A 20,873-nucleotide genomic window follows, 5' to 3' on the forward strand; every position below is an offset into this window, starting at 1 on the left:
ATAATAATAACAACAACAAAAATAATAGAAAAAAAAATCTTTTTTGGTGTGTTTTATATTTGTGCTATGACTTCATAATTTCTCTGAACTCTTCCTGTACTAATACAACGCCTACTTTTCACTCCTTCAGACATATTAATGATATTATAAGCATTTTTTGCAGTTCTTCATTAATAAGTAGACTTTTACATTACAGAAGATACCTAGGGAAAGTCCCTCTATAACCTTAAGAACCAGAGAACATAAACCAAGTGTCAAACAGTGGATACTGAAACAAACAATTTAAAATGGCTTCTTTCCATGCTTGTTACATTCTTTTCCTGCTTAGGAAAACCCCATACCAGTTGCAATTTTTTTGCTTAGATCTGATGCTCCTTTCCTTACTGTGCTGAATGAAGATGCTTTTGTAGGGATTATGAATAACCTTATTCCAACCAAATCAAAGGCTCATCTTTTATTTACAACTTTGAGCAGGATCTTTCAGTGTTGAAACAATAAGAAAATCCTCTGCAATTTTGAATCTTCCTAATTATACTTCTCTAACTGTAAATATTGCTTTTAATACCTTTCAGTAGCATTTTCTTCCAAGGTTTAATTCTGTCTCTATTCTCTTATTTTTGTACTCTATTTAAGGGATCTTATATAATCTCTGAGCACCAAACATGCATTCCAAGCCTGAAAACATCTAAAGACTTTCTCCTATGTCTGGCCTTAATCTAAAAATGTCTCTAACACTTCATTGCAGGCATCCCACATCAATACTGAAAAGTGAATTTTTCTTCTGTTTCAAGCTTCATCCTTTCTCCATCAACCTAATATATTTTAACCACCTACCAAATTGAAGTCCTCTCTTTTCTTACAAACACAGACAAACGAGCAGAAGTAAATTATGACAAACTGATTTTAGACAGGAATGTAACTCATGACTACACATGCTGGCATAAAAATGCATTAAGTCTTACTGCTTGACTCTGCTGCCATAAGTTTGCCATGTAATACTATCACAGAAATACACTATTTCTTTACCTGAAAAATCAAGGACCTGCCTAGATGCTGATTCTCCTTTCCTCTTCCTTTCAACACTTATCCCACAAGAAGGCCTCCCTTCACGTTTCCCCCTCCCTTGTTTTTTATTAAGAAGGAAACAAAAGAGAGATAAGGCACTTGTATCAATCAGAAATTGCTATCCCAGATAAAAAAAAGCCTAGTTCAGTACATTTTTATTGTAATGAGCTTTTCACAGAAACTCACAAGTAAACAGCAAAATATGCAACACTGAACAGACATTTCAGTTTCTCAATTCACGCATTCAGCTACAACCTAGCAAAATACTTCCAGCAGTGTAACAAATACGTTGTGCTTAAGTTTTTATCTGTCTGTGTGTGTGTGTGCACGCACTCATGTGCAAATATAGCATACAACAACTGAAAATAATTAAAAGATGTGTTAGGCATCCAACAAGTAATAAATAGCAGAATTATGTGTAAACTTAATTCAGCCCCCATTTTGTACGGATTATGATGTTAATGTTTCTTATAAAGAAATCTCCTCAATCAATAGGCCATCGCTACATATTTATATTTAACCTCATTCAAAGAATCCCCCTCCAAGCACTCCTGAACATGTGTTTAAGACTTCTCTTAACATTTCTATTCCATCATCTATGTTTATGAAACACTTAGACTACATTACTTCATTATCACAGCGTCTCCTATGAAATTAAGGTCCATAATTACTGCTACTAGAGATTACAGCCAGAACTGTCATTTAGTATCCATTCATTTTGGGTGTCCACCTATAAACATCTCAAAATGTGATTTTACAAGGTACTTAGCATTATATTTCATTCTTACATTTAAGACACATTTCCAGTCAGTTTCAGTAGGAGCTGTGTACACCCAAGCTTCAGTTGTTTGTTCTGTCCATCCTCAAAGACTAGGAAAACAGATCAGGAAATCAGACTTCACAAAGGTAGCCAGCTACCTAGAACCATTCAGCAACTCTGATAGGAGTCTAAAGTAAAACACACTTGTGCCAGTTTTGGCTGGAATAGAATTAATTTTCTTCATAGTAGCTGGTATGGGTCTATGTTTTGGATTTGTGTTGAAAAGTGTTGATAATACAGGGATGTTTTAGTTACTGCTGAGCAGTGCTTACACAGAGTCAAGGCCTTTTCTGCTTTTTACCCCACCCCACCAGCGAGCAGGCAGGGCGTGCACAAAAAGTTGGGAGGGGACACGGCCAGGACAGCTGACCCCAACTGACCAAAGGGATATTCCAGACCATATGACATCATGCTCAGCATATAAAGCTGGGGGAAGAAGAAGGAAGGGAGGGGTGATTTGAAGTTTTGGCATTTAACCATTATGTGTGATGGAGCCCTGCTTTCATGGAGATGGCTGAACACCTGCCTGCTGATGGGAAGTATATGAGTAAATTCCTTGTTTTGCTTTGCTTGCGTGGCTTTTGCTTCACCTATTAAACTGTCCTTATCTCAGCCCACAAGTTTTTTCACTTTTACCCTCCTGGTTCTCTCCCCCATCCCACTGTGAGGGAGGTGATCGAGGAGTGAGTGGCTGCATGGTGATTGGTTGCCAGCTGGGGTTAAACCATGACAACACTTAATCAAAGAGCATCAGATTGCCTTAAACCATGAAGTCATATTCTTTTCTTTATGTTGTTTTCTATTTCACTCACTATGCACATCCTAACCTCTAAACCAACATGGCAGAAGTCCAGTGACGTGTTTTCCTATGCAACCTATCTCACCACCAGGGCAGCAATTCTGTGATCGCAGACTTAAAAGCCCAACTTTATAAAACCCCACTTCTGAATGCTTGACTTAAGCTGTAATATTATTTTAAATGTAGGAGTTTTAATGAGTTTTCAGTTAAAACACTCAGCTGTGAAAAAGGGACCTCACATGAGTCTAGCTGGGACATCCAAAGAGAAATCTTAAGTACACTTGTATTGAACTTCACCATTTGAGCTCCTGGAATAACTTGTGCTCATGATAACCATGAAATAATGGGGGATGAGAGAAAAAAAAAATTGGCAGGACATCTGACCAATACTGACAACAAAAGAATCACAACTTTGACTCTCACTTCAGATTCCACCATTAGAGGCAAAAATATATGTTACTTTTTCGGTACTAACTTCTAAATTCCCTAAGACAGGCACAAGCAAAAATGTACTTTTGTAAGTGTCACATTAAACATTAATACCAGAAGTAAGATGAAAATCCCATCTCTTTTCTCTCCCATGTATGTGTAAGTAATGTATACATGTGTACACACATGCCCTTCTAAAACAAAAAATCAAATCTCATTTTTGTTTTATGTGCTGCGAGTGAATTTTCAGTTCAAGCCAGCCTTCAACTTTTTCTTTCAAACCAATTAAACATAATTATATGGGCTTTACCAGGAAAAAAATTTGTCCTTTCTGCTTCAAAAGAAAGTTTATGATAACATCTAATACAAACAAAATGAGATCTCAAATCACAAGCCACAGGTTAACAAATTAAATATTGCACATCTGATTAATCATCACCTGTATATTCCTTCCTTGTTATTAAGAAACTAATCCTACTATTCTGTCTATACAGCTTTCAGCTACACCAGTAGCTGACTTTCTTAATAGTAAAGGCTGCTTCACTGCTCGCATTCTGAAACAAACCTAAACTATGTTATATGACACCACAGACTACAGCCAGGAAAGTGTTGAACAAACAAATGAAACACATTTAGGCCTTTTTTCCACAGGTAAAGAAGAGACATCTAGCAGACATGGTGAATGCTATGAATAGTAGATAGTATTTTTTTTCACTACTGTATCTATTGAATACAATTTAATCAAACTTCTAATAATGAACAAAAAATAAACATAAATAATATTTGTTTTGCTAGGGACTTTGTGCTTCAGCAGGAACAGGAAACATTCCAATATGCACAAATGTCTAAATCAATCGCATTTCCTACAATAATTAACTTCTTATGAACAGTTTCCAAACAGTGACACTGCTGTTTCAGAAACAATATAATGAGGTCAGTTTCATTAAGGTAAGTTCCATTTAATTTTAACACTACAGGGATTTAGCTTTGTTTTCATGATGAGTGGTGATTCACTTTGTGATGTTTACTACTTATTTCAGCATTGTTTATTAATGTGCTTCTGATGATTGAAGGTTATGAAATTGAAAATTTGACATAAAAGCAGTGATAACTCCTGCAGGTGCTGGTATAACAAACTGCCTATGTGTAGCAGGAAGTACATCTTCTAAACCTATGCCCAGGCAATCATGTGATAGACATATTATTAGCAGGAAGACACTTTCACATGGCAGGCTTTTTTGTTTTCCCCTTTTGAGGCAAACGCTTAGATTTAATACTAGTCACATCAAAATTTGTCTCTTTGACCATGCCTCTATCCCCCAGATTTGTAAGTATCTCTAGGGCAATATAACAACTTAACAATTATCTCAGTTCTAGTGAAGTAACAGTGTTTACTTCAGTTACTTGAAAATAAGGAAGGAAAATTAAGTTGCTACAACATAATGAGTCATCGAGAAAAAAACATGCAAGATAAACCACAGAATTATGGAGAAAACATTGAAGTACTATCTTCAGGGCAAATCAAAGGCTAAATTTACTGAGCAACAGCTCAATAGCAATAGAACTAATCAAAGCCTGAATTTTGATGGATCTGTATTTTGTAGATAAGCTTATCATACAAAGTATGTCATGCCAGACCATAAAGGGAAAAATTTATGTTATAACCTTTACCTCAGTGAAAGTATGTATTTGCTTCTCTGCAGCTTAGGGGTCCACTGCCCCCTCCCTCCAAACTGTAGAATTTTCCTGTCATTAAGACCTTGTTCAAATTTGGTTATATTGGCTAACTCACTAAAGTCACTTGAGGAGATGGACGAATTGGCAATGTGTCCTGGCTTTGGCTGGGATAGAGTTAATCTTCTTCCTAGTAGCTGGTATAGTGTTATGTTTTGGGTTCAGTATGAGAAGAATGTTGATAACACACTGATGTTTTCAGTTGTTGCTAAGTAGTGTTTAGACTAAGTCAAGGATTTTTCAGCTTCTGATGCCCAGCCAGCAAGAAGGCTGGAGGGGCACAAGAAGTTGGGAGGGGACACAGCCAGGGCAGCTGACCCAAACTGGCCAACGGGGTATTCCAGATCATGTGATATCATGCCCAGTATATAAACTGTGGGGAGTTGACCTGGGGGATCGCTGCTCGGGAACTAACTGGGCATCAGTCGGCAAGTAGTGAGCAATTGCACTGTGCGTCGCTTATTTTGTATATTCCAATACTTTTATCATTGTTGCCATTTTACTATTAACATTATTAGTTGCTTCCTTTCTCTTCTATTAAACCATTCTTATCTCAACCCATGAGTTTTACCTTTTCCCCCCATTTTCTCCCCCATCCCACTGGTGGGGGGGGAGTGAGCAAGTGGCTGCGTGGTGCTTAGTTGCTGGCTGGGGTTAAACCACAACACAATACAATTACATAAAACCATTCGACCCCACAAAACTAGACTCCAATTTGTATGTAATTTTTACAGGCACATTTTAGCAGACCACTTTCGGCTGCTGGTTTTCCTGGTGTATCTTACCAGGTGCTCATGTGCTTGTAGGATCAAAACTCACTTTCTAAAACAGCCACCCAATTTTCCCTCTTTGCAGACAAGAATAAACCCAAACCTGATCTGATTTTTCCCTTTGTTTTTTTTTGCTTATGCACACATAATTCAACTGAAGTTAGAGCTGTATCAACGTAAAATTGAAGCTAGGCTCCTGTAAATGATGGGAGAATTTATCTTAAACTAACAGTTAAGAACATGAAACAAAATTCTCTCATGGCAACTACTGTGTTTTCATATTTCACGCCATGAACTGATTTCAAATGGACAAAACAATGCAGTGTGTTTCCATAGAAACATGTTAGATGAGGATGTATACTAAATAGTGGTCTCAGCAAACGAGACTGCATTGCAGAAAAGTAGCTTTGAAATATCAAAGACAAAAGAAAAAGATTTTAATACAGGGCCTTGTTTCAACATTTTGTTTCAAACATTAACAAATTCAAGAAACACACAGATAACTATCTGCAACCAAATGCTAATGCACTTATTAGTAACATTAGGGTGAAGCAGCTTGTCAGCATAAATCTTGATATAAATTTGTAAGCAGCTAGCTCATCCTGCTTTGGAATAGGCTGAAAAAAAGTTAGAATTGTATTTCTTTCTAAAAAAGTCCATCTTGAATTGACTAAGATAAGTTTCAGATATGGAATTGTAAATATTGTCTCTAGTAGTTTAAGGTACTTTCAGTCAAGATACTCTTACACTCTTACACAGTTTTTATGTGTAGCTTAATTATTTGAGTTAACTCTGCAAAATGGCAGAGTATATAGAAAATCTAACCCCTCTGGGAGATGTTATCAGAAACTCTAAACACTGGCCCAATCTTTGCTCTCATTAAAGGTAAAAGAAAATTTGGCTTTAATGTATTTAGTCCTTGAACCTCAACACTATTCAGTGAAAATAGTATGAAACTGTAGCTGACAAGGTCTTTTCCTCAGAATCAAGAAAAATCTTGAACAATATTTACCTAATAGCATATGAGCCACAAGAACTTTAAAGTACAGTCTTATTTTAATATATCTCTGAAACTTAAATAACATTCAGAGTATTTCTAGAAGCTTTACAATAGTCATGGATTTTTTCCTGCAATGAAGCACTGCACAAATTTTTGCAAGAGTGTTTATGTGCATACGCACATACACACAAATGCAGTGAAAAATAATTCAGTATAAAACATCACCTGCACTCAACTCACTGCATGTACAACCAATATTGCAGCATAAGAACACATTATTCCCTAATACGTACATAGTAATACAAACTGAGAAATAGGCAAAGAGCTAATAGCAGATTATAGAATACTTACATACATAGGACTACTTCTTTGTGTCTGTTCTTTAGGATTGCACTTATAGATAAATTAAAACCATCTTTAGCAAGTTAAACCAGAAGCAGGAAAATCTAATGAGATTAAAATGCACTCATAAATTTTACCTACAAGGCTAGAGATCAGTGTTAGACTGATTTTTTTAATTATTTCTTATACAGCATTCAATCATATTAGCTGTACAGAACATTGCAAATCAGATCAATTAAAGATAAAGAGATTAAAAACTTCATAACTCAGTAACAATCAGGATATAATATATCAGAATTTTACATTAGTGAGTCCTTTACTTGACACAGAAATACACAAGTACATACCCTGATCCAAAATCTCTTCCTCTTCTTTTTTGGCCTGCTGCAGCAAAGAACTTTTATCAGTACCCTTGGTTTCTGAAAAAGGGATTTAGGATATGAGGTTAACCTCTGCATGTGAATGACATTGAGTATCTTCCCACTCAGGAAAAAAAGCCCTTCTGAAATGAACATTTGGTATTTTTATGTATCTATAGTAGTTGTACCAAACAGTGCAGCAGTAAAACAACTGGAATAAAAAATTAAGATTTGTACTTTGCCACAGACATATCAGTCAGATTACTTCTGGATAATACCACTGCTGCAATTTACATGCCTACTAGTGTTGATTATAAACAATTGATTCCTCCCATAACAGGGCAGTGGGATCCAGAAAACTATGGAAAAGTTGTGATTCAACTTTGTCGGAAATAGAAGATAAAGCTGTTAATATAAAGTACTGATATTTAGTATAGAAAAGAGGTCAATCTTTCGGGTACACAGGTCATGTAGCTATAAAAAATATGTTGGAAATTGAAAGATGACAATAGGAAGAAATGGACAAAAGACTATGGCACACATTTCCATCAAAACCAGGGGCAGAATGGTCTATAATTAGTGATTTGAATTTTATCTAGAACTGCATTTCCTTTTTGTGAAAGTTTAGCCTATCAAAGCAACACAGATAAACACATCAGTGAACATAAAAAGACTTGAATAAAATGGATCACAAGTTTTTTTCACCTTCATGATGTCCATGCGTCACCTTTAGCATATCAGACTTGACTGGAATAGGAATATTTGCCTCCTGCGGTATATTTCTGAACATCTCAGGGTTTGCATTCTGTGTGCAGGTCATATATGAGACAGCATGCTTGGCTTCCATATAGTACATAATGTAAAAATTACACATTTCATCATTGGCTGTTCCCCTACACAACACAGAAAAGATGTGGCAGTTAGGAAAAAATGAGCTGAATATAGCTGTTATTCAATTAATCTAACTTGTTTACCAGAATATTAAAAAGTTGCAATGAAAAGTTTAGAAGTCCCACACTAAAACATTTAATAGCTTCATTGCAGTGAATATAAAAAGGTTCTTTCAGTTTATACTAGAGAACATCAGTTTGCACAAACTCCCCAGGTATCTCAGAAATTCCTAACAATTTGGTTTTGATTCTACAGAAAATTGCACCAACTATTTAAACTGCTCTTCCTCCTCATCTTCCCAGTATACTCCTCATAGTCCCCAGTGTGTCATGAACCATGCACATGGTCTGATGAAATACAATGGAACTCTATAATTCATTACACCATATGCCATATACACCATTCATATACTTTTCTGTCAATCTGGGGCAAACCTAATTTAAAATCATTGCAAATGACATCTATGTTTCACTTCAGCAGCTATCTTTTATGAGTTCTCCCCCCCACCCCATGTTCAAATGCATCCATTTATTGGCCAATCACACTGGTTCTAATGCAGAAAAACTTAATTTCATTACATATTAGGATACCATAAATATCTCTTAAAGAGAAAATAGCACTGCCATCTTGAGAATAACCTGATCACAAGCTTCTGTAAGTAAAACATGAGTGCAAGAGGAATGATTAAACACTGTAAAAATTCAGTTCTTTGATAAATGATGTGCACGTACTTAAAACAGAAGAGGCTCTTCTGTACTGCTACATAAGCCTGTCTTCAATAGAAAAAACAGCTGGTACAAGAAATAATTTGTTTTGAAAAATATTACTTTGTGAAGCAGACAATACAGGGCCTCTTTGCAGCTGTGATCTGTTTCTGGTTTTTATCTCTCCCATATAGGTTGATACCTTTTATTTATAGCTACAATCCTGACAATGGAATATGCTAGGACTTATAAAGAAAGGTTCATAAAATAAAGGTGTTTACTTTAAGATTTTTAATTACCTTTCACAATTAACCAGGGAGCCCACACTCATAAAAAGATATGGGGGTGGCCTATTAGCTGTTTGCAAAAGACGTCAGCACTGACTTTTCCAGCAGCATCCTGCAGCATTCATTTACTCACCATAGCAACAATAATGACACCAGCCAGAGGGGAGACAGGGGGAACATGGGAGATGAGACTGTTTCAAAAGGGGAATTGGTATTTTTCCATGCATTGAAAATTTAGCATCCCTTGGAGATCACGAAAATCAGACTCTGACTTGGCAAGCTTAAGCTTTTAGAAAGCATTAACTTCGCTGTTGGACTCCCAGTATCTGTCACTGTAATCGCCACCTCTTTAAAACTCCAGTAGAAAAGGGGATGTGGAACCCGCACGAACTCTGGTTCACCTGACATGTTAATGTGTCTAAACATTTTGAAGTTGATAATTTTAAATATTTACAGCTAAAAAAAAAAGAAAAAACTCTGTCAACTACAGTTTTAGTAAATTCACAGAAAACCCAGAATCCTTCCATTAGATGTTTGAATGCCTGAGAAACCCTGTTTTGTAAATGAGTTTAATGAGTAGAAATGCTCATGCACAAGTTAAAAAGAAAAAAAATTTAAAAATTCCTGCTAACTACCTTCACACCACTGCCACAGATATCTAGAACTGTATCCAGATCTTGGTATATTGACAGTACACAGTGAAGCATAATGAAACAGAGAATTTAGCATCGAAAAGCAAGATAATGCAGTTAAAGAATCTTAAATACTGAATGAGAACATTTTGCTACAGGCACATAAACCTTCTCTTGAATGGTACAATACCTGTTAAATATATTTTGAAAGAGAAAGACAGAGGTTGCACTATTTTCTTAAGAGCTCTAAACAATACATTACATTGCAACTGGAAAAACAAGCAGCCACCATGGCCAATGGCACTTTCCTTTACAAAGATAGGGTCTTACCCTGAATGGGCTCCACTTCTTCGCTGTCCCTTAGACTAAGCTATATACTTGACACTGTATCAGCTTTAACGTTTACTCTGAACATCATTAAGTTATTTGTTATAAAACTGCAGTGGCTGCTTGCATGGAGTATTTACTGGTCTGTAGCAAAAATGAGAAGAAATCTTGCTTTATAAATTAGGAATAGTTGTTGTCCTTATTTGACAAAGGATAATTCAACCCTTTAATTTGCAAAAATTTGAGCTTGAGGAGAAATCCAGCGAACTGAAATGGACGATTTATTAAATTTTTGAAGAGATGACTCCTGCCTCACCTTTTTACACCAGAGATATCAAGTCTGTGCTTGTGTAATTACCCTGAACTCATATGTAGTCAACTGCACAAGCAAAATCAGGTTTCACTTCTGAACCTTGGTTTGCCAAACTCCAGACATTTAAAAGGCATGCTTCAATACATAATTGAATTTCTCAGACTAGGAGAGGAAGCAGGATGAAAAAGGTTAGTGTGAATCACGGGTGTCATTAGATAATGTAAGATACTGGTAAGCAGTTAGTGTAACTAAAGAACATGAAAAAAACCAAGACCAAATGTGTAAAGAAACAAACAGCACAGGAAGGAAAGTGTAAAACCAAAACAAGAACATCTATCCTCCCTCCTCAAGTTAGATACTAAGTAATAGACTTGTCCAAAAATGACACTTGATTCATATGAAAAGTACTAGCTGACTATCACAGGAATTATTACACAGTTAAGAAAGTATAACATTGAGAATATGTCACATTTTAACTACAGTCAGCATATATTATGAATGGTTAAGCTTTAACTAATCAGCTTTGGAAAGCTGAATGGACAAAGTGAAGTGTGAGTTTGTTTTAGCTCTGCCTCCTATGTATATTAAAAATAAATCACATAAACAATCAAGATCTTTTTTTTCAGATAGTTTAAGAAAAAACAAAAACACAGGTGGAAAATTAAATACAGACACCAGGAAAGTGAGCAAGCAGACTTGATCTGATCCTTCTCTGATATGTATTATTTCACAGCTTTCCTTTCACATTTGCATTTCACATTTTTTCAGTGTTTGTATTTGGAATTCAAAGTTTCTTTTAATATTTCTTTTGGACCAATGAGTCCTTCTGAATGGGAGCAAGACAACTGCAACATCAGGGCAACATTTTCCAAGATTTAAACAACTTCCATTTAATTTATTTTAGCTGTATATCTTTCCAAAGACCCAGCATTATTGTGAATGCATTCCTTTTCATCCATTCATTTCACATTATGATGATATATATTTTCCAACCAGACATACTTCCATATTATGCATCAGTTTTTGTGTAATACTTTTGCCTAAAATGCTTATGCACTGTTTTTCAAAATTCATAGGTAGAAATTATGTAATAAAAATGTAAAGGTCTTCTTCTTTCCTTAATTTCTCTTCCTACTACTTCCCTGTTGAAAGCATATTAGTAAACAGAAAGAAAAGACAATTGTGCTAGGACTGTTTCTTAAACTGTAAGGATTATTCAACAAACAGGAACTACTTTGGGGAATGCTACAAAAATGTGACAGAAACTTTAAGAACTTGCAAAAAAAAGGCCTACAGTTAAATTAAGGTTTTGGATATATTTTTCTTAGTGTTATGACCTTCGTAAAAACCTCTTCTCAAACAATTTATTTTGCTTCAGCTGCTACTCATCAGTATTTTAACTACCCACTGAAAGTTGATAAATTTGTGTTGAATCTTCAACCCTCTACTGAGACGCAATCTTTTATTGTTTTTCATAGAAGCCTGTATATTTTCATATCAAAAAAAGGTAACTGGTATATTTTTCTGAATTTTTAAGATTAGATTCTACAATGGGTCAAAATTTATCAGAACTTTATAAGCTTCGATAACTTTTCTTTCTGAAACAATGAGAAATTGTGAAGCTTCATTATTTTGTTTTAAAAAGTAATAGCTTCAATTTATTAAAAAATACATTGTTTAAAATTGATATTCTGAATCCTTCTCTAAGTGCAGAACAGCCCAACATCTGAGTAAGGTGTATGGCAGTACAGCTTCACCTGAGAAATGTGCTGAACAATTCAGCAAAATGATTACTCATGTAAGTAAAGGCAATGATCATTGTGTAGAGTTAAATCTTTAGCAGACTAGACAGCAAACCAGACCATTCTGGCAGAATTTAAATTTGTTAGAATTATCTTGGAAGAAGACATGATACAAATACATTTCTACACGTAATGAATACCTTGGGAAAAAATGATTAGGAAATGGAGCAAATAGAGAAAAATTACCCTATACGTGTCTCTGTAGTTCTGCCTTCACCACTGAACACACATCTAGCTGCTAGGATATCATCATAGTTAACATCTACAGGATGTTCTACTGGGTAGAATGCCTGAAAGAGAGGATGATTCACCATAATCAGTGAAAGCGTCTCATACTATTTACGTCAATAAACACACATACAAGAATGACAGTGCTACACATCTGAAGAGTAATTTCAGAATGGTTTTTGCATCATGTTATCTTAATAATATTTGTCAGTATTCACTTCCAGTGGCACAACAACACATACCAGTGGAAACACCATGACACAAATCTGTGGGTTCATCACTGCCAATTTAGCTTTTCAGTTTTAAATAAAGGTAATTAAAACTTACAGTTAGAATTAAAAAAACAACCAACCTGTGGTAGTTGTGGACTCTGTCTACCAATCAACGTCCACTGACCATTTCTCACTCTGTATCCACTCACTACTTTACCTGTAACATATCAATACATATGTGAACATGAGACATACTTCTAAAAAAAATGTTGTAGTGTCAGTATTTTTCTGTTCCTTATTTGACATTCCTATATTGCAATAAAACTCTTACCTAGTCTGTGTGTATGAACTCTGTAGGCAAAAAGGTGCATTGGAAACCTTTTGTAATGACAGGCAATGTCTGCATCAACCACTGTTAAAATATGACAGCAATAAACAAAGAAAAACACATTATTTATCAAACAGAGAAAAGTTACACTACTGTACTTCATTCACTGTGGTTTATAAAAGGAATACCTACACTGGACAACAGACAATTTCAAAAGATACTGGATATTATCTTATATTTCTGCAGTGTCTATCTCAAGACATCTGTAAAGAAAAATTAATAAAATACAGTGCAAGTCACTTGAAAATTACTTTCTGTGATGATGTACATACAGAATGGGGCTGAAACTCAGTAGATTTTTCCAGCGTACACTACTGCTATTTAACAAAGTAATACATTTGCTTACAGACTATGTTGAGGGACACTTAAACAGGAGAAAATTAAAATAAACTGATATAATTCCAAGCTGATAAAATTTATAGTGAAGGCTTGATTTTAAGATCATATGGTTCTAGGCTCAGCCTTAAAGATTTAGTATTAGATGCAGACCTTGGCAGAGAAGTGCTGTACAGACAATGTCTGCAGGCTAGTACTTGTGTTAGGTGCAGTAACAGTAGATAAGGAAGAGCCTACAGAGAAATGCCTCTGCTGATTCCCCTTTCCCTCACCCCTCCAGCTGAAAAAGTAGAGTATCTGCATTGATCAAATATTTCAGGGGCAGGGATTCATTTGATGTTTTCATATTGAAGATCATGTTAAGTTTCAATTCAAATTAAAAAAAGATTTCAAGTTGCTGAATTCACCAAACAGTTGGAGTCAGCTGAGCATTTGTCTACCTCATCCTATTTAGCAAGCAAACTGTAAATGGGACAAATAGTGTTCTTGGATATCTAATTTAAAATTCCATTATAGCGTAGGAAAATGTAAAGTCAGTGTTCAACTTCCTTAAAACACAACATTCCATGCTAGCTTGAAGAAATGATATTAGGACTATCCAAGCTGAATTTCACATAAAATCCACTGAGTAAGATTCTGGATAGAATCTGTTTGGAAATTTTGTTTTACAATGTTTTTTCAGGATTTTGACTTTTTAACCAACTAGGAACATAGGAATAAAATCTTTAAAGAGCAGCTCCTTACTGAGGGAATTTCATTTATTAGAACTGAACTCTTAGTAAATCACAAATAGCATGAATGACAAATGCAGATGAAGAACAGTAAAAAAAAAATTATGGGTTTTTTGGTTGGAGGGAGGAATAAGAAAATATGTAGGGCTTTTTTGGTAAAATATTTAGACAAAAATAAATCAAAGAAATACTCTTAAGAATCCCAGAAACTTCAGTATTGCACACATCATTTTTCTTTTGTATAACATTTTCTACAACACTGATTGCCTTTGCCAACATAGTCATCAGGAAACATGGTACAATTTTAAAATTATAGCTATTTTTTCATCAATTGTTTAATAAAGCCATTAATCTGTTCACCTACAATTCAGCAAGTCTCTGCTAAATTTTCTTCCACAATAAGCAATAAAAATAAATCAGATGCTGAAATTATATAATCACTTTGTAAAATTATGACTTACCTTTCTCGCCTGGTGGTATTACAGTGTTCACAGACATCATAAGATACATTCCAGCAATCAAAGGCTGCCTGTAATTCAAAACCCAAGCTCTGCTAAACAAGTCCTTTGTAAAACCCAACTGCAAGTGACACAATATGCAATACCATTCAACACCACTAATTTCTAACTGTTGGTCTATTGAGAAAGTAGCTGTTACACAGCACTTCCCTTTCTGTCCTTTTTTTCATACTGACCTACAATTTTTAAAGCATCTTCTACAACATATGTGAAATAGAACAAAATGATCATCTATATAATTGGTCTCCTTGTCCAAGACTTTTAAATATGAACGTCTTAAGATGGATTAACTCAGTGCTGATAGCACCATTTTATCAAGTTTCTTAGCAGAAATGAAAATTTTTGCCAACAGATGACACATTGCTTCAAAATTCTTAATATTGCAAAGTATGTATTATTTTTATTGCAAATGTTTTCAAAGGAATCTAAAGGGGAAGTTTCCATGCCTTCTGTTCCAATGAAAAAAATTGTAATAAGTAAGAATTTTTAAAGATACTTACTTTTGATGTGTGAGATGTAAAGTTACACCAGAGCAGTCCTTGTGTTTATCTGTACAGATCACAAAACAGTTTAATCATTAGCAATTGAACCCATGCAAAATTATTCCACATTAACAACATTCTTCTGCTTTATAAATATAGCAGAAGACAAAGTAAGCTTTAATCTCACTGTCTGCAGTAAAACTTTCATACTGTGGAAACATTACCCCAATTTGCACAAACTTGAACATCACAGTACTGCATTTGTAGCAAAATCCTAACATAAAGCAAAACTCTGGTGGATGAAAAACAATAGCAGAAAAGGTTGGTTTGCTTCAAACAAATCTGTATTTTGAGAAAAGTTAGAAAAATGAAAGATTTGTGGAAAAACAATGATTTTAGCCATTAATAATGGAACAGCCAGAAATCCTTGTAATCAAGTCAACAGGTGAACTTGAGATACCAGTACAGACAGCAGTTCTGTTTAACATGAGATACCCTAGAAGGACAGTAAAAATAGTTAGTTCATTTGTTAATTTATTGAATCAACATTATCTAATGTGTTTCACACTTTAATTTAAAGATATTATTATCTTGCTAGTTACTTAATTTTAGTTGGTGATCTGGGAGTTTAATCTTCATTCTTTTTCAAGAAAGTTTCATTTTCTTACATTTATATTAAAAAAAGCTGTAGTTAGAAGACAGATATAACTCCAAAGCAAGTGAACAGAAAATGCTGAAAAAATACCGTCTAACGATATATGCTTCAGGTAAGAAAGACACCAGAGTAGCTGTGGATCTGCTGACAAGTGGTGACGTGGGAGAGATTTTCCTCCCATCAATAGCCAGATTCCAAACTGAAAAAAGCAGTGCTTTTAAACAGAAGAAAGGATAATGACTAGAGTGGGACAAAACAGGGAGACTTTACAGATTAAGAAGTATCAGTTTAGTTTTTCAAACTATTAGCTATTTTAGTCACACCACATTTCATTATTAAGGGATAATATGCAGTTTGGTGGTTTTTACCACCATTGATACTAGAACTCATTTTCAGTATGTTCACAAAGTAAACAGTCACCTTTTTTACAAAATGTATAAGTTAGTACATAAGTTATGCAACTGAAAAAGTTGCTAACCCAATTTCACTAGGTTCTTATAATGCTCATCATCATGGCACCTGAGAATTCTTAGTTTCTCCAGCTCTGTGTGCCTCAATAAACACTTCTGTAATTAAAAATCTGAATCAGAAAATCACAGTTGTACCTTTACAAATAACAAAAAAAAGGAGTCTTCACTGTATATGCAGAAGAAAAAATTAGAACAGTAGCTCTTTCATCAAGACTACCCACCACTGTAGTTGCCTTGAATGTTTGCAAACCATGTCTCGTGAAAATGTTTGAAACCAAGTGTGATGAATCAGAAGGAAAGCAGCTGAAAATTCTATTGGTTATCTAGAAACAAAAGCATACCCATTCAACGCAGATGGAATTTCTGACTGTCTGTGTCAAGCTACATGTAATATTGCCTCAAACAGAGAGAGTTTGGGACCTATAGTCTCTATAAAGGATTGAATATGGGTTTGGTGGAGTACTGACAAAGTTCACTTGCAATTACAGTACAAGTATTTTAAAACTATGCACATGTGCATGAAAACACAAAGCTAGTCAGTCAGTTATTGCTGCTGTATCACCCACATTTTCTCTGTTCTACAAACAGCCAAATAAAAAATATATTGCAGAAAATAGAGATTTTCAGTATAATAACATACATTTTTACATATCATTTTTATGTGAACATGCATGTTTGTACAGAAAAATAGTAGACACTGAAAAATTAATCTAAAATTTGAGATAAAAATTCTCCAATTTAAAGAACAGTCTTTAAAGTACATTTAAAATATAGTCTTCAAATTTTTTTTAAAGTTACTTCTTAAAAATGGAATAAAAACAAAAAAAAACCAACCCACAACTTTCCATAAATACACGCACTACATGGTAAGTCATTCGCAGGGGGTGGCAGAGAAAGAGGTAAAGGAAGAGGAGAAAAAAGTTGAAGGAGAGAGAAAGGATAGGACCAAATAAAAGACTAAGTTAGAGTAGGTAAGAGAAAAATGACAAAGGCAAGATACGGTCAGCACTGGCTAAAGATAGAAAGAAAAACTGAAGTTATGCCATGCCAGAATAAGCACTAGTTTTCAATCACAGAAAAAAAATGCTGCTTTCCAAGTGGCCAAGTGATGAATACAAAAGCACCAGAAAGACTCAGCTATTAGGACAAAAGTAGGGGAATGGTAGGAAAACATTCAAGAGAAAGAGAAATTAAATTATTTGTCCATGGTTTTAGAAGAAGTTCAAGATATGTGTATATACTGGTCATCCTCCTCTACTCTTCACTGTAGGAAGCTTCACTCACCATCTCAAAACCTCTATGTTGGCTATAAAGGTCTTTGTGAAGTTTTTTTTGCCTCACCTTCCTTGTTTCAAACTAAATTTTTTTACTAAATTTTTGGCTATTCATATAACACAGGTGGTGCTCCAGAACTCAGCTTTAATAAGTTTAACATTGTTAGAAAGTTTGCACTACATCAATTTTAATGGAAGTTGGGAAATGCTTGCTTCCTCTCCGAACATTTTACTTTATTACTTAAAGTAATAAAATTTAAAATGCAATTGGTAGTTTTGTGGCTCCCAGTTTTGCAATTTGCAGTTGAAAACATCACCATCCTGTCTTTTAAACACTGCTGAAAAACTATCCCAAAACAATAAAAACAAACCTGTCATATGCCAAACATGAGTCAGGTTTGAAAAATCTAACCCTTACTATGTCATTGTGTCTCTTTTAAAAGTAGTGCAGTGGGAGGAGGGAAATGACTCCAGTATATTTCAGTTTGCTAGTATTAAAAGTGTTTTCACACTATTTAAATTTTCAGAGCATTGAAAAGATTTTCAATCAGTATTTTCATCGAAATTAAGCAATTTCAAAATGAACTGAAGGCAGTGAGAAAGTTATTATTGCTACTATACAATGTAATCTTATTAATCAGTATTGGGAAAAACATAAATCAACTTCTGGCACAAGAATCTAGATGGATACATTAGTCTAGACTTTTAAGAAATTCCTACAGCACGTTATAATTTTGTCTCTGGTTATATTCAGCCATGACTGAGCTAAACATTTTCCTAACAACTAAGAGGTATGCTGGAAATGCTCTTTCCTTGCTTCTCCTTCCTATAGCTCACCTCCTTGAAACATTCAAAGCTGATGAACCCTCCACCCAAGAACACTGACAGCAGTGAGGCCACACCAGTTAACAGTGCAAAATCTTTTCGACTTTGCTATGTGACCTAAGCAAAAAATATCCTTAAACAATGCACAAACCAAACAAAACCTTCAAGGCTCTTTTCCAGCCTGTAAGTCCAGCTGATCTAACTACTGTGATTTCTTAGTTTCAGCTATTCAGAAAATATGCACTGCTCTGGGACAAAGAAGTTACTAGCTACTATGTTCCATGTAGCAAAGACAGGAAAATGCATTTTATATACATCAGAAACAGGTTCAAATGAAAGCCAATTTTCCATGCAGAGTCTCTAACTCAAATGAAAATAGAAGCTGTGCTTATGACCTTATGACTGCCTTTTGTGTGGTGTGCAAATATAACAATTGTATTAAATAATACCTGCTTTTATTTACCTATGTCAAACAAAGTCAATGGTGCATGTTAAAGCCTAACACTGGCTTCAGATTTTAAATACATCATTTTTAGAAATTGTACATGACAAATTTGTAATGGTGTTATGGTTTAACTCCAGCCAGCAACTAAGCACCACGCAGCCACTCTCTCACCCATCCAGTGGGATGGGGGAGAAAATTGGGAAAAGAAGTAAAACTCGTGGGTTGAGATAAAAATGGTTTAATAAAATAGAAAAGAAGAAACTAATAATGATAATAATAACACTAATAAAATTACAGCAGTAGTAATAAAAGGATTGGAATATACAAATGATGCTCAGGGCAATTGCTCACCACCCACCCACCGACACCCAGCTAGTCCCCAAGCGGCGATCCCCCCCCTCCCAGTTCCTATACTAGATGGGATGTCCCATGGTATGGAATACCCCGTTGGCCAGTTTGGGTCAGATGCCCTGGCTCTGTACTGTGCCAACTTCTTGTGCCCCTCCAGCTTTCTCACTGGCTGGGCATGAGAAGCTGAAAAATCCTTGACTTTAGTCTAAACACTACTTAGCAACAACTGGAAACATCAGTGTTATCAACATTCTTCGCATACTGAACTCAAAACATAGCACTGTACCAGCTACTAGGAAGACAGTTAACTCTATCCCAGTTGAAACTAGGACAAATGGTAATTCCAAGTTTAGCTGCCAATAAATGCTTAAATTAGTTAAAAAGAATCACCTATGCTACTCTTGTTAACCATTTTTTCTAAGAGAAATATTTCAAATACTAGAAATACTCACAGTTTGTCAAATGAAACACTCATAAATGAAGAGAAGCCAAATTATCCTACACAGAAACATTCTCTTTCTGTAGGCTGATTTTGATAAAACTTCCAATGAGGGTCTGACAGGCTTCCTGCCAGTCTGTCTATCCAGATCTACAATCCTGAATTCATTACTTACATATATGATAATCTGCCACAGAAGTTGAGACTTCTAGGGCTTCCTAGATACTTAAAATTCTGTGACTTTTTAGTCAGAATTAGAAAAATAAACACTCTTCAAAACCTATTTTCTTTGCACTCTGGGTACATGGATTATAAATTATAGAACACACTGTTCAAACTATTTATTTAGCTTCTTCATTGCTCTATTTCTAATATTTAATTGGAACAGCATAGCACTTGTGTGTGGCTACTAGAATACTTAAAAGCTTTCACTCTAACAGAGTGGTGCTATTTATGAAGCTCCAAACCCCGTTATTTCAAAGTCAGCCCTTTGATTTGTACCAGAAACTCCACATATGGTCTCAGGATTGGCTTTGCCTCATTAAAGATAAGAAGTAGCCTCAAAGCTGAAGCACAGCCTCTGAGCAAGACAATTCCAAAGCCCACTGGGAATTACCTTTGTAGAAGTTATATTTAAAAAGACAAAGACATGCAGCATAAAAATGAACTTGAAGCCTTGGTAAAGAAAGAGACAAATTCAGTATGTTGCATTCAGTATTGATACCTAATATTTGATACACAAAAGAACACTAGCTGAATTTGTTTTTTTCATGAGAGTCAAGGTGCTTGCTCTTGCAGATCTGTTCACTCATCCAAAATCAATTCAGCAACATGCTCTTTAAAAGTCAAGTAATATGCAGAATGAAACTCTACCTTTATTCAGTTTGTGAAAAACAAAATGCAAGCATATGCTCCCCAGTGCCATCTTCACAACTTACTTTCCAAATAGAAAAGAGACAAACAGTTGTTGATCCTGGTCCAGTATAAATTTTTTAACAAATAAATACCTTGTAAAGGTCACAGATGACTAATTTGATAAAAGGGTATCAAAATGTATCATAAACATGAACATCTGGGAATATGCAAAATTAATGTTATGCAAGACACCAATGTTAAGCCTTCCGGTTATCAAAGAGAAGCACACTGAATGCAGTGTTCAAATAAGACTAGAATTCAAATGACAGCTTACAATTCACAGTCTTATGAAGAAAAGTTATTTTTAAGACATCTACCAGCTTGGTGGAC

General features: G+C 35.1%; 1 protein-coding gene across 5 annotated transcripts in view; it reads right to left on the bottom strand.

Moving 5' to 3' along the window:
- The window catches only part of PAM (peptidylglycine alpha-amidating monooxygenase), a 151,205-nt gene that overhangs the window by 29,384 nt on the left and 100,948 nt on the right, over positions 1-20,873 (bottom strand). For all 5 annotated transcript variants that reach the window (XM_049796313.1, XM_049796314.1, XM_049796317.1 and 2 more), the window contains 7 exons: positions 15,188-15,236; positions 14,631-14,698; positions 13,046-13,126; positions 12,855-12,931; positions 12,461-12,564; positions 8,024-8,211; positions 7,307-7,378 (listed from right to left, as the gene is read on the bottom strand). In XM_049796313.1, coding sequence (XP_049652270.1) covers positions 7,307-7,378; positions 8,024-8,211; positions 12,461-12,564; positions 12,855-12,931; positions 13,046-13,126; positions 14,631-14,698; positions 15,188-15,236 — 639 coding nt within the window. The remainder of the gene's footprint in view (positions 1-7,306; positions 7,379-8,023; positions 8,212-12,460; positions 12,565-12,854; positions 12,932-13,045; positions 13,127-14,630; positions 14,699-15,187; positions 15,237-20,873) is intronic.

Source organism: Accipiter gentilis, chromosome Z (genome assembly GCF_929443795.1).
Source record: "Accipiter gentilis chromosome Z, bAccGen1.1, whole genome shotgun sequence".
NCBI lineage: Eukaryota > Metazoa > Chordata > Aves > Accipitriformes > Accipitridae > Astur > Astur gentilis.